General features: G+C 33.3%; 2 protein-coding genes across 3 annotated transcripts in view; both read right to left on the bottom strand.

Moving 5' to 3' along the window:
* Positions 1-1,587, bottom strand: part of Nprl3 (GATOR complex protein Nprl3) — a 23,911-nt gene extending 22,324 nt beyond the window's left edge. For both annotated transcript variants that reach the window (XM_080160511.1, XM_080160510.1), the window contains exons 1-2: positions 1,485-1,587; positions 343-440 (exon numbers count right to left, since the gene is read on the bottom strand). In XM_080160511.1, the coding sequence (XP_080016637.1) occupies positions 343-440; positions 1,485-1,562 (176 nt within the window). In that variant the 5' untranslated portion in view covers positions 1,563-1,587. The remainder of the gene's footprint in view (positions 1-342; positions 441-1,484) is intronic.
* Positions 1,584-14,682, bottom strand: cass (apoptosis inhibitor cassowary). Its single transcript, XM_080160512.1, has 14 exons — positions 14,141-14,682; positions 13,792-13,874; positions 13,153-13,252; positions 12,683-12,751; positions 12,275-12,379; positions 11,669-11,803; positions 11,205-11,306; positions 10,535-10,648; positions 9,130-9,294; positions 5,170-5,259; positions 4,634-4,746; positions 3,874-3,991; positions 3,181-3,313; positions 1,584-2,562 (listed from the first exon to the last, which is right to left on the bottom strand). The coding sequence occupies exons 1-14, from the start codon at positions 14,372-14,374 to the stop codon at positions 2,342-2,344; spliced, it is 1,782 nt and encodes a 593-aa protein (XP_080016638.1). The 5' UTR covers positions 14,375-14,682; the 3' UTR covers positions 1,584-2,341.
* Positions 14,683-15,533: the final 851 nt, after the last annotated feature.

Below are 15,533 nucleotides of genomic sequence, written 5' to 3' on the forward strand. Positions count from 1 at the left end.
TACATAAGAGGTAATTTTGTTCATTAATAATATTTTTGGATGTAATTTGTCTTATCCTTTAATATCCCTGAAGAATCTCTATAACCGCTCAACCTATGGGTTCTTTATTTACTTGTAGCTTCCCAAAGGTCCTGGAAAGTTTTATATTCAATTGTGGAGAAGGTCCCACCTCCCTCCAAAGAGAAATCGATCGCCCTATAAAAAAAATGATAAAATCCGCCAATTCTTTTCGTTGAACAAAGCTAAAATTGAAAATGGGGGGGGGGGAGACTTCTCCTTTTTTTAAGTTACCGTCCTAGAGGGCCATAGCTGCTGGTATATCTATACAACAACTATCTGTACCTAAGATTTAAGATGTCCTCCGCTATCCTGATTGAGTAAGGATTGGCTGGTCTGATGTCGTCTTCTTCTGCCTCTCCAGCTGATGTGTCAAACGGATACTAAAATCAACATTACAGAAGGTCAATAACCCAAGGGCGTAGGGGACATTGGAAATTTTATTACAGGTTCCCAAAGTTTTACAATAACATTTTCTTATTCGTTGGCTTAGCAATTTTGGTGACTTTTAATGAATTTGGATGAGTTGATTTATTAAGTTGAGTGTAAAAACTTTTCAACCAATAAATGTGATCTACACAAGGGGTAATTTTGTATATCATTATTGGGGATGAACATCAATTTATCGGCCATTGTTTAAACCATTTAGTTTCCTGTCAATTACCTAAAACAAGCGAGGCTGCTTTCTATCACACTATAAAGTCAGGTGAAACAACCAAGAATAACTATCCTTTAATATTGAATTGACAGGGATCTAAAGGGATAAAACAATGGCCGATAAATTGATGTACATCCCCAAAAATGATATACAAAATACCCCTTGTGTAGATTACATTTATTGGTTGAAAAGTTTTTACACTCAACTTAATAAATCAACCCATTAAAATTATCTCCTGTTTCTGTTCTAACACCAGAGGTATTAGATTAGCTAACACCCAACAGACAACCAACTCTTTGATTGCACAACCTTTGCGTGGAAGTCCTAACTGTGCATGGTAATGAGTTGCGCCTATTAAGAGCCAAAGAATATCCCCTACTCTAACTATTTATTTCGCGGATCTTACATAGCAGCATTTTTAACGTCTTTAGTTATGTTGAGCCGAGATTCGAACCAATCACGTCCTCGGCGACCAGCGGATGCGCTAAATTGCGTTGTTATAGAATTTGGTAGGCAGTTTCCCCTCAAATGCCTAGTTGATCACAAATCTAACCATACCTTATTTCGAAATAAATCATAAATAAAAGAGGGGGTAGTCTTTCGTTTGTTTATTTATTGCTTTAGGTCGGGTAAGGTTATATTTGTATCTGGATAGCATCTCATGTTAGGACATCGAAGGTTAGAAATGGTAATACCCCCCCTCCCTTATTTTCAATTTAAAAAAAAATAAGAGCAGGGAAAAGCACCCTTGGCAATTTATGTTACTTACTTTAAATATAAGTTTACCCCCCTCTGCACCCCCTTTCACCACAATTATACAAAGTGGATTCAAGGTGTCACTACTCATTTTAATCCTGTTATAAATTCATCTGAAAAAAACAGTGAAGTAAAGAAAACAATTAAAAAAATGGTGAAATGTATTATTTTAAAACAATTTTTAATACATACATAACAAGAAAAAAATAGGTTGGTGAGAAAATCCATTTTCAATCAAGCAATACAAACTATGACAGGGGTGTATATGATTTATTTACATATTTTAATATAATAATATAATTAAGCAAAGTTTAAAATAATCAAATATCTTTTTATATATACTATCTAAAGCTTGAATTTGTGTATTTTTTTTGCAAGATGAAAAAATGTAAATTATATACACCCCTGTGAAAAAATTGCAACGTTGTTGGTAAAAAAATCTTCTAATGCATCTCTCCGTAGTTTTCTTCTTTCTTGATTGATTGATGCTTTGGCTTTGTTAAGTTTCGTATATCAATAATTCTTTTTTATTAGTTAATAGTGAATATAAATACCTATATGAAGCTGCAAACCCTGAAAAATAATTTTACTTGCCTGACTTACCTTAGTTTATTAAGTATTTATTTTTATATTTCTTTTGATTTTATTTGTTGTAAAAATGTCACTTTAGTCCTTCTTTTAACTGTTAGGTGATCGAATTGGTTTTGGTTTCACACACAAAAATGCATATTTACAATGTTCGTTTGGTGCCATATTAATCATTTGAAAGAAAACACACACACACACACACAAACTCACTCAAAAAATCCACACAAAAACACACTGCACTCAAAAAGAAATCCAACAAACAAAAAACGCACAGAATAACATTTAATCATTCCACACAATAGGATTCTTGATCTTGCTGGAGTACTGTCCCTGCGGAGGCTGGTACAGGCCGGTAGGTCTGGCTGACCGCTTGCTGGGAGGCACATAGTTGGATACCTGGGGCTTGCCGCCACTGGCCGACTTGCCGCCCTTGTTTCCCTTGATGTTGTCCATGTACAAGGATCTTATGGGCTGCTTAGCCTTCTTGGGCCCTGCTGCAGAACCTAAATAATAATTTTTCCACATTATGAGATTTAAAAGAATCAAAAGTTTTGAAAAGTTCAATAAAAGTATCTAAAGTTTTTGAGCCAAGAAGATAACCTTTTTAAGTTTATAAAACTTTAGGGACCAATGTAACTGGCCATCCTTATAATAAAGTAACAGGATGACTTTCTGTTTGTTTGTATGTTTTTACCGAAGGATCACGATAACAGCTGAACCGATCGGGTTCTCCTTAACAGGGTAGCTTCTCAAAGGTCCCAGGAAGGTTTATAACTATTTTGGGGGAGGGTAACACCACCCTCCCAAGAAAAATAAAGAAAAATCGAAAAAAAATTTACGTAGACTTGAACGCAACATAGAAATTTTTTTCTCAAAAACATTTTGTCACTAGAGGCCTCTAGGGGCGCAGCCGCTAGTACTGATATATTGTATCGTATCGTATTATTATATGATAGACAAATTTCTACTAATAATAAGATAAAAAAAACACTAGGTATTTTCATATCAGTTTTGTTAACCTGGACCTTCAGGGCTAACAACACTGGAATCAATCTAATGACTTCTAATTTTACTATCCTTGGAAAACTGTCCATAATACGATGCATTAAAAAAAACTATACCAGGTCTGTCGGCAGCGGCGGGTGCCGAGATGAGGCGTCTCTTCTGGGCGCTCTTGGCATCTCCCTCCTTCCAGGACAAGTGAATGTTTGCTTTGTAGATGGGCGGAGAGTGGAACAGATCCTTGATCATTGCCTAGTAAAATAAATTAGATTTTAAATTGTTAAAAGTGATCAAAAATATACATTTACAGTAAAATGTACCAAGAAAAGGTATCTAAAAATCTGTTTAAAATAAAGATTCTCATAAACAAAGAGTTTTCACATATATAAAGATTCTAGATCATGGAAAGAAAATGAAGTAGCGGGTTTCGTCGTAATTTCACAGTAACTTTTCTTCTATTTCTATTCCCTGCTGGGGACTCTAACCCTGCGGGGCAACTTTTGACATTTGCCCAATCTAACCAAATATAAATAACCTATCAAAAGCCACTGTGAAAATAAGACGAAACACGCTACTTCGTTTTCTTTCCATGATCCAAAATTCATTAAAACTAATAATATACCTATCAATTACTAAGGGATCTTTTTTACTTTATTGATAGTGTCTTTAAAAATTGCAAACAAAGATTCTTATCTCAAAATTTAAATATTTTTACTATGGTAACCTATAAACTAGTGCATATAAAAATAAATAGACTTTGTACCTAGGTAAAAAAGATCCCTATCTCACTGTAAACAAAAGCTCAAACAAACCTGCAGATTTTCAGTAGTTCTGAGGGCGATCTTCTTGAACTTGACATCCTCCGTGTCCTGTTTACCCGCCGGGGTGGATAGAAACTCTTTCAACTTTTTCAGGTACCCTGTTACTCCCCTGTAATCAATAATGATTGGTGTTAAGCAGAGAGAGAGAGAGAGAGAGAGAGAGAGAGAAAGGGGACAATGGGCTGTTTATTACACTTGTCCTTAAAGTCATATAATAACCTTTTCTTATTGGTTGACCTAACAACTTTTATTGGGTATTTTCTTTATCGAATTTTGATTGGTTGGTTCATAAAGTTGAGTGTCAAAACGTTTCAACCGCTAATTTAAGTCTACAGAAGGTGTAATTTTGTGTATCATCATTGGGGATGTACAGTACATCAATTTATCTTAACTAAAATTCCCTAAAATTGGAGCTCAACAACAACAAATAATTTTTTGTCATAGCTAGGGATCTTAAGGGAAGGGACAATGACGATAAATTAGTGTACATACATCCCAATGATAGTAACAAAATTACCCATTCTATAGCTTAAAATTAAAAGTTTTGGATACTTAAGTTTGGAACCAACCATTCGCATTAAGTACCCAAAGTTTTTTCAGCTGACGCATAAGACAACCTGGTCATAAAACTTTGGGTTCAAGTTTAAGGTATAGAGAAAGTAAATGTAACAAATTGCAGTGTCTAAGTGAGGTTTTACATACTCTAATCATATTACATGTAACATAATAGCTGTGGAATAAAAAGAAATACCTAGCCAAATACTGAAGCCTGAATCTGAAATCCTTCAGTCTTTCTTCATCCTCCTTTAGGAAAGCATCACTCTGCTTGCCAATGGTGTGGAAGGTGTACATCAAACACTCAATCTAGGTTTAAAAATAACATTTTCCATAAAACATAAAACATGGGTTTTTGAGAAGCTCCAAAGGATTTTTACTAATTTTCTTCAATTTAGGTTGCTAATAAAGCCCTCAAACATTGGTCAATACGTTACTCAATGGTCAGGGGAAAGAAATTGGGTTGAGGCATTGTTATATTAGCCAGCTTAATGAAACATTTGATCAGGTTACGCATTCTGAATCGCTTTAAAAATATTACTTCTAAATAACCTACTCCATATTTTATCAAAAAAGTAAGATATCTTTCATTATAGCTGGCTTGAATAAGGTTTGAGTAAGGATATTGAGTTAACTTTGCGTTATTGGCGGGTTATTTATACAAAATAATGCGAGGCATAAATTTCTCAACCGGATTAACCAGATTATGAGATATAAATAAAAAAAACTTGCCTTTGTGAATTCGAAAGACATATTTTCAAAAGTGACATCTTCATCTGTTGGGGGGAGGATCATATAGTCAATTAATCTCTCATACACATTCTAGAAATAAAATTAATCTCTCATACACATTCTAGAAATAAAATTAATCTCTCATACACATTCTAGAAATAAAATTAATCTCTCATACACATTCTAGAAATAAAATTAATCTCTCATACATATCCTAGAAATAAAAAATCGTATCTGCTTCTTTTTACAAAATATTTCATTTTTTTGCCTACAAAAACATAGAAAAACCAAAAAGAAACTAACATTTAAAAAAAAGAAAATAGCAAATTAGTTTTTTTTTATATTAGCAGAGTGACCACTCAAAATTTACAAATATATAGTACATATATAGTACATAAAAATTTTCATATAGTACCATATAGTACACAAAATTTTAACTAATATAGTACCATATAGTACAAAAATTTTAACTAATATATATTACCATGTAGTACCAAAATTTTAACTAATATATGTAGTAATACCATATAGTACCAAATATTAAAAAATAGTACCTATATATCTTATTACATAAAGTAGTAAGGGTTTTATGTCTAAAACTTAGGATCCCATTATCTACTAAACCAATTGGGTTAGAAATTTTAGGTAAGCTTCACTGAGGTCCTGGGATGTCCTAGGTGCTAGGGACTTAGCTGCTAGTCTATAATACAAAGTAGCTTGATGTCTATCCGTCTGAAATTAATTTGGTAACTGCAAAACCGAATGGGCTCTACTCTCCATGGAATATATGTACATTAAGATATATAAGTTTTCCGGAATTTTAAAGTTAGGGGGAGATTTGAAATCTGCGTTAAATTTTAAGGATTTTTTATAAAATTCGTTTTTTCTATAATTCTTTATCTAAGAGCGAAAATGCATTTTAAGTTAATTAATTTTGACCAATAGGATAGGGGGATTTTAAACTACCTGCGCTCTAATTGGTTGAATGATGTACGACATCCAATCAGAGCGCAGATTTTTTAAATCCACCAATCACAGATGCCAAAATTAATTAACTTAAAATGCATTTCCGCTTTTAAATAAAGAATTATAGAAAAAACGAATTTTATAAAAAATCCTTAAAATTTGATGCAGATTTCAAATCTCCCCCTAACTTTAAAATTCCGGAAAACTTATATATCTTAATGTACATACTGGTCATATGGTGGTTTATAAGCAATTTTTGTGGGGGTTGTAAATCCTAACCCCCTCAAAAAAAGATAAAAATATCCTCTACCAAATTTTTTTTGTAAGCAAAGAGTAATTGCTGAACCAATTGGGCTCTACTCTTCAGGGAATATTCGTACTGGTCCAGAGGTGGGTTTAAGCAGTGTGGGGTGAAGCCCATGTGAAAAAAAAACAAATAAAGAGGATAGGAAATCCCCCTTCACAACCCCTTCCCCCTCAAAAAATGGGATATTTAGTAATTTTAAACAAAAATAGTTTTCATTAAAACTGAGGACTTTTTTAACTGAAATAATAAGGATTTAGTCTTTTTAAGCATGACAGGCAGAGGGACAATATTTTATAGAGCAGATCCGTATAAATATAAGGAATCTTGAATAAAAATTTCAGCTGTCTATCTAAAATTGCAGTTGAGAAAATCACATTTCTCCAACAATATTTTTTTGTCTTTTTCAGCATGACCGACAGACAGACAAAATAATGTATAGAGTAGATGCAATTATATATAATAGGAATCTTCACTAAAAATTTCAACTGTCTATCTTCAATAGTGGCAGGGAAACACACATGGACTTTCGAACATACGAAATGCACATATATAATAGAACAAAAATTAATAAAAATTGACAAACAAGTACCTACTGAGAAGCATTTCTTTTATAGGTATACTGTTAGATTGCGAAAATTCATATGATAATTTATTTATTTTTTTTAATTTGTTCCCAATACATTGAATATTGCCTGGTAAAGTAGTTTAAAAATCAATAATAACCACTGGATTAGAAGTGGAATATATACATATAATCTGCGGATAAAGTGTACAGACAGCTCTAAAATCTAATGTACAACAATAAGAGGTCATAAATTTTCATAAATGTCATAACAATTGGCTGATTTATAGACTTGAGCATCTACTTTTATATTTAGTGGACAAATTAGTGTAAACTCTTTTTGGGTAAAACAAGGATGACAACATCCATAAAAGCGAAGCTCTGAAATGGAAGGACAAACGAACATTAAAACTTGTTAAGTGTCAGAACTGAATATTAATGCAAATGTCTATACAAAATTATAAGTAAAGGGGGGGGGGGGGGGGCCGGGGGTTAATGGAACCATCTCGTAATCAATGTATAAATGGCACTTAGAATTCGAATTTTGATCTGAAATTTTGCATGAGTAATCCTTGGTAGGTCTATTTTCCCTAAATCGAACAAAAAGTTGGAAAAGTAACGGCTAACGGCTGCCAGCTCAGCGGTTTAGCCGTTTTAAGGCTTTTTATAGGGCAAAATTATCGAAAATAACACCAATAAACTTTTTAAAAATTTCTAGTACCAGCTGTTTAACAGCTAGAATCGACTAAAAAAGGCTGGTATAAAATGCCAAGAGTATCATTTTTAGACCGAATAATGTAAAACTATCATTCAAAAAGTTGATTCCTCCGTAATTAATGATGGATTTGCCCTGAAAATAGCCAAAAACCGGCTTAACGACTGAGCTGCCAGCTGTTACTTTTTCCAACTTTTTATTTGATTTAGGGAAAATAGACCTACCAAGGATTACTCATGCAAAATTTCAGATCGAAATTCGAATTCTAAGTGCCATTTATACATTGATTACGAGATGGTTTCATTAACCCCCCCCCCCCTTTGATGCAAAACTGATTAAATTTTTTGTCAAAAAAGGAAAAAAGAGCATGTTTTAAATGGACGTACGGACTTTCTGGTAACGATTATAGAGTTGCTGCGCTTTCAAAGTAATTACCTAACTGTTAAAGAAATCATCATGCAAGGTTTGAAATCTATAGGACAATTCTAACCTGTTTTAAATTAATGAAAAAAGCTAACTGTAACGAACACCTCCAAGATCCCACCCTAACCCCGCAGGGCATTCTTTAGTTAACCTAACTTGGTCATTTAGCAATATACAGATAAATCACTAACTAAAAATTTTATGGTTAAAAATTTAGCCTATGTATTTAACCGCTTAAGCAATCATAAAAATATGAAGAACAAGAAGAGTTTTATCTTATAAGAAATAATAAAAATCATTGAAGCAAAAATATGTATGATCAAGGTGATTTTAAGAGTCATTGCATATCTCAGAGCTTATGTTAGCTTATAAAGTTTTGGTTTATAATTTTTCCTTTACATACTCAAATCACTACTCTCTTTATTAATATGTGCCAGAGCTGAAATTAAGAGGCTGCAGTGAACTTAATATATTTAAATATTAAAAAGCATTTTTGTAATATAAAATAAATACTCAATAGTGATTTTATATGAATGTGGATGAATTTTTATCCTGAGTAGATGAATTATGATGTAATAATAAGAATAAATAATGATCATAATTAAAACATGAAAAACAGGTAAAATAAATACTATTTCTACAAATCTTATTTTGTAAGTACAATGTAATATTACAAAAAGTATTATCATACTTAATAAGTTTTAAAATAATATTAAAAAATTTTCATATAGTACATATAGTACCTAGTTTGTCATATAGTACCATATAGTACAAAATTTTGACTATATAGAACATATAGTACATATAGTACACAGTGGTCACCCTGTAGGTATCATTTACTAAATTAATTTGTAAGTTTATATCAAATAATATATGTATAATCAATCAAAAAGGCAATTTGGAGTAAACAAGGTCGTATAAACACGACCTTATCATAGAGTAGCTTCGTTGTATAAAATAAATTTATGTTCTTTAAAATGTAGCAACCTTAGCGCAGTTAGCAGGGTCATCCAGTTTTCCAATATTGACGGCCAGCTCAGCCAAGGCCTTGGTCAGCTGTAGTTTAGTATCAGCACCAGGTAGCTCCTGGAGTTCATGATAGTGGGGCAACACTTTAAGGCACAGGTACTCACAAAATGGTGTGGATTTTACCTAAATATACACACATAAACATACTTATAAAGTTAAACAAAAAAAGATTTTATAAAGGTATTTTTAACCATAAAAAAAGGATGAATATTTTTTATCAAAATTGAAAAAAAACATGTTACAAAAGAAATTACAGTATTTAGTGAATAAAATTGCTTCTCTTTCAAAATTATTCCTCATCGGTACGCGAATCTTTATAAAGAGATAAGTAGGTTGCGGGTAAATTATGTAAACCTTTTTTTATCTGCAGAAAGCTGTTTATAATACTATTTTAAAGGGAAGCTTTTCTAAATTTAAAGTTGGCCCTTTCGTAATGGTTGGCTTTAGTTATGAGTTTTACTTGTTATAAAGAGACCAGTAAGTTGCGGGTAAATTCCGTAAAGGTGTGAGTTCTAAGGCATAAAAACAGTAGTAGAACAATAATATTCTCTAAATATGTGTATTCCTTATTAAATAGAACCATAGACAAAAAACTTTTTTTTAAGTTAATGATACCTGAAAATTGTTAAAAAAAAACCCTGAAATATTCACCGAACGCTTTGCTGATATCAAAGTGACAAAAATTAATTTTTAACATGTAATACATAGAATTACCATGGACAATCAAATAAGGTTTAAAAAATTAATATCTTTGAAATAATTGGCATTATTTGTAATTTGTAAAACTCTTTCCAATAATTTTTTATAATCGTCTATTTTGTTATTATTGTCAGTTTGACATTAGCGAAGCATTCGATGAACTTTTCGAGTTTTTTAACAATTTTTTTTAACTTTGATTTTTTTTTGGTCTATAGTTCATCTCAATACCTAAGGAATACGCATATTTAGTGAAAATTATCGTTCTAATCCTGTTTTTTGGCCTTAAAACTCACACCTTTACGGAATTTACCCGCAACTTACTGGTCTCTTATAACAAGTTAAACTCATAACTAAAGCCAACCATTACGGAAGGGCCAACTCTAAATTTAGAAAAGCCTCGCTTTAAAATAGTATTATAAACAGCTTTCTGCGGATATAAAAAGGTACAATTATTAGGTTAAAATCAATTTTTACACCTGAGATATTGCAGAAGGCATGGGCCAAAAAAAATGGTTTTAATATTATGATTTGTAAATAATTATATATTAGTAGAAAACTAGATATAATACAATGTTATACATAATTTTTCAGTATGGCTGAGAACCGGTTCTGATCCAACGGACATTAATCGGTTCTGAAGCAATACTGGGATAAACTAACTTACCGCAGCGGAGAAGAAAGGTATGCACTGTTGTGCGCACTGCAGAAGCCTGTCAGTCATCTCCACACTCCCATAGTTGAAGTCAGCTTCAGCGTCCAACTCAGCCATACCCATGATCTAAAAACAGGTCTAAATCAGGGATCTAAAAGGATAAGCCAATGGCCAATAAATTGATATATATCCACAATTTTGAAAAATAAAATTACCTCCTTCTGTAGATTGAATTAGTGGTTGAAACGTTTAAATACTCAACTTAATAATCAAACCAATCAAAATTCAATAAGTCTACAAGATTGTTGAGCAAACGAACAAGAAAACGTTATTATAACTAAGACTTTGGGGACTAGTGTAATAAACAGCCTAATGTCCCCTCCTTCCCTTCCCTATCCTGGGTAAAATTTTCGTGGATAGGGGAGAATTACAAACACAAAGGCTACTTTAAGATGGCAGGGGGGGGGGGGAAGTGTAATGTGAATTTGTCCAAAGAACTTAATAACATGTCATTTGATTTTCTCTTTTAATAGGACACAATTTACTTTTTTAAAAATTAAAATAAAGTAAGCTTGCTGTTGCTGTGCTACTTATGTAAATAAACGTACTTGTTTGGCTATAGTTTAACCTACATGGTCATAAATAAGAATTACAAAGTGTGACTGTGTTTATATAAACTTACCATATTAACGATTTCAAGTTGACCAGCCACAGTCTTTGGTAGCTGGGTGAAGCTTAACAGTCCCATTAACCTCTGGAAATCGTCGGCTGTAACTCCTGTATCCTAAATAGATAAATCAATCAAACATTGTTACGTCATCAATTATCATAATAATTCATTGAAACACTAATCAATAAAAATCAATCAATAAATCATTCAATAATCGATCAATTAATGGACAATCAACGAATTTTACGTCGAGGAATATGAATCATCAAATAACAAACCATTAGTTAATGAATCAGATCGTTTAATCATAAATCAACGAATCATCAGTTGAGGAATAATTAATCAATAAATCATTGACTCATCAATCATTTTATTATCCATCAATCGTCAATCAACGTGTCATTAGTTAAGAAATCGTCAATCGAGGAATCTTCCTTCATTCTCTTATTAAGTAATGCATTCTTTATAAGTCTTACCGAAGTAAATGCTTTCTTAACTTCAGCAACAATCTGCGCCTGTGCCTCCTTGCCAACCTCTATGGAACCGGTTTTTAGTTTGGTGTGCAGAAACCTAAGAGCACGATCTCTTACTGCATCTTCCCCGTTGTGGACCTACAAAAAAATAAACGTGTTCAATGTCAAAAGTGTGTGGATCTCGCTAACCGCTGAACCGATCGGGTTCTCCTTAATAGGGTAGATTCTCATATGTCCCGGGAAGATTTTTAACTATTTTGGGGGAGGGTACCACCACCCTCCCAAGAGAAATCACAAAAAATCGAAATTTTTTTTTACGTTCTCGATTTTAAAAGAGAGTTCAACGCTAACATAAACGTCAAACGCAACATAGACATATTTTCATATAAAAAAAAACATTTAAAGTGCCACTAGAGGCCTCTAGGGGCGTAGCCGCTAGTCATTGTATGAAAGTAACAAGATATTTATGTAAGTCTGTGTGTCCCAAAGGATCTCGAAAACCGCGACCCTCCTTCAAGTGTCTAGTCCATAGGGACATTATTGCTAGTCTGTAATAAAAATTCAAATTCAAATAAACATTCCCATAAAATCAATTGTAATGGCTTTCACCTGTGAAAAGATGCCCATTATGGATCCAGTGGTATCCCTTCTGAACAGGATCATCAGAGAATTCTGGACAATGTGCAGCTCACTTGTATCTTCTGTACTCAACAACTGGAAAAAAGGGATACTTACACGAAATATATTTGAACTTAAATTAGTGAATCCAGTATTTTTTCTATATCTAATGAGATATTATGTGCATGTGCAAGCAATTATCCCTATCATTTCACACATCACATTTGAGTATTTCATCATTTCTTAAGGCTTTGAAAATAGGGTCCTACTGGATCTATATCAGTTACATGACCTAATAGCTACCATATCATACTGGATCAAACCTCCAACTACTATAACATATCACACAGGACATGTATTATATAAAAAAATGGCTAATATTTTCTTTAGGTACTATACCTGGGTTAGAACGTCAGCAATCTTGGCCAGGTTTGTCTTGTTGTTGTCTTTGCATAAATGGGGCAGGTCCTAACATTACACAAAAATAATCTAATTGTTGAATATGAAAACTAATGTTGGTGGTTTTGCCTAAAGTGCATAGTCAAGCAAAGAAACACCAATGCACCCCCTCTCTAACTTAAAAATAAATTGCGATAAGACAAAACTAACCCCCCCCCCCCCACCAACCCACCTCTAGCTTTCAACCTATTAAAAAATGTGGGTAATAATGGGGAGTTTCGGTGCTCAAGAGTCACTTTGAGGGAAAAGAACCAAACGAATCTTAACATACTAACGGGGGAATGAGAGAATAGTAGAACCTCATAATATGGACATTTTAAAACATTTATCATAACGCTTTTAGCTATGGTATTATAAACGATAAGTCGATAAGTGACATTTTGATTTTTGAATCAAGCACTTTTTTGTACCTTGATGGCTTGTTTTCTTATTTCCACATTAAGATCTTCACACAGGTCCAGCATAGCGTCAATACTGGCGTCGCTCTGCTCAGGGTAGTGAGGATAGAACCTGTAACCATAATTACCAGAATTAATCAAATTTTTAATAAGAATAAATGGATCATGGAAAGAAAACGAAGTAAAGGGTTTAGTCGTATTTCCAGAGTAGCTTTTAACCTTTTTCTAGCCCCTGCAGGGGGGGGGGGGGGGCTCTAACCATGCGGTGCAACATTAACATTTACCTAAATTAACCTAAAATAACTTATCAAAAGCTATTGTTAAAATACGAAGTAACACGCTACTTCATTTTCATTCCATGATCCAAAATGATGGTTTATAGGTATTTTTTTATAGTCAAGATCATTAACTAAAGACTACAAGTTAAACCTTTATGAGTAACTTCATATGAGAATAATCTCTATGATTGCACAAAATATGAGTTGAAGTATTAAGTGTGTCAAGTAATAAGTTCTGCTGTTTAAGGACCATACCCTTCTCTTTAATCTTACTATAAATATATAGCACAGTAGCACATAATTTGGACCAAGAGTCTCTTCAAAAACCGTTTTCTTTCTTTAAAACAATTAAATATAAATTTTAAAATCTTGCCTTGAAATGAACTGAGAAGCCAATTTTTTTGTCTGATCATCTCCCTTGACACCCAGTAGAATTTGTTGGTAATCACTGACATGCTACAATAGAAAAACATTTAGTTTTTTAAACTAGTAGGGGGGGGGGGGGGGGGGATTTGAATGCTTCATCATCTGAGGAATATTTCCTTATATTTTTCCCATGTTCGTTATGTTATTTTGAGTTTTTACTCCCCCCCCCCCCCTCCCAACAATTTCATGTTAATTCATGATCTTTTATTTTAATAACTTAAATTAGAACAATTATCGGAAATAAGAAAAGCTTAAAGCTTTTTTTGAGTTTTGTAGAAAATCCGAGGATTATTTACCTCTGCATACTTCTTAGCATCTTTGATATTTGCCAATGTCTCCCCAATCTCATACATGCGCGACAAATCCATTCTTATTCCAGTTTCCTTTATTTTCTCTGAAATTTTTGTGTTTTTTGTTACATAAAATCTTTTAAAATTCACCAGGATTAATAAATTAACAAATAAATAGTGAGTTTGTCTGTCTTTTAGTTTTAAGTAAACTAACCAGGATGAAGAATATTTAGTGATCATGGAAAGAAATTGAAGTAGCGGATTTCGTCGTATTTTCACAGTAGCTTTTCTCCCATTTCTAAAATGCAGGGTAAAATTCCTGCAGGGCAATTATTGACACTGACAGTTACCTGACATAACCTAACCTTGAATAACCTATCAAAAGCTTCTGTGAAAATACGACGAAACCCGCTACTTCGTTTTCTTTTCCATATCCATATTTAGTTTCTGTAGTGTAATCTAATAATGGATATAGAATACGTGGATATTGTGACATGAGAAATTTTGTCATCAAATTAGGTTGCTAATATAGTCCTCAGATATCTAACAATGATCAGGGGAGGGGATGGGGTAAAGCCATACGGGGGATGAAGGGTATATTTATAATAGCTAGCTGGCAGAAACATTTTATTAGAAAACGCTGGAATCTCTTATAATATCCAAGTATTCTATATCCATTAATCTAATATTATATTAAAAGGGGGACGTAACTGAAGCTTTTTTGATGCAGGGGGGGGGGGGGGGGGGTTCTCAGGAACCACTTGATGAACCGTGTAAATTTTTTGGACTTAAGCTTTTATGGGTATAAACATCTTATGGTTTCAAAGTCAACCCCCTACCCCCACCCCCTAGCCCTCCGGGGCTCAAAAACCCCCTAAAAATGAACCTAACCTAAATTTTCTCAAAAACTATTTGACCAATAGGGATGATTTCTTAAACTTAACCTTTTATGGGTATAAACTAACTTTTAGTTTAAAAGTCACTCCCATGCCGCCAACCCCTAGCCATCCGGGGCTCAAAAAAACCCTAAAAATGAACCTAACCTTAATTTTCTCAGAAACCATTCGACCAATAGAGATGATTTCTTAAACCTAAGCTTTTATGGTTATAAACTAAATTTTGGTTTAGAATTCACCCCCCTGCCGCCAACCCCTAGCCCTCCGGGGCTCCAAAAAAAACCCTAAAAATGAACCTAACCTTAATTTTCTCAGAAACCATTCGACTAATAGAGATGATTTCTTAAACTTAAACTTTTATGGTTATAAACCAAATTTTGGTTTAGAATTCACCCCCCTGCCGCCAACCCCTAGACCTCCGGGGATCCAAATAAACCATAAAAATGAACCTAACCTTTATTTTCTCAGAAACCATTTGACCAATAGAGATGATTTCTTAAACT

Source organism: Acartia tonsa, chromosome 5, assembly GCF_053477335.1.
Source record: "Acartia tonsa isolate MP-2025a chromosome 5, ASM5347733v1, whole genome shotgun sequence".
Taxonomy (NCBI): domain Eukaryota; kingdom Metazoa; phylum Arthropoda; class Copepoda; order Calanoida; family Acartiidae; genus Acartia; species Acartia tonsa.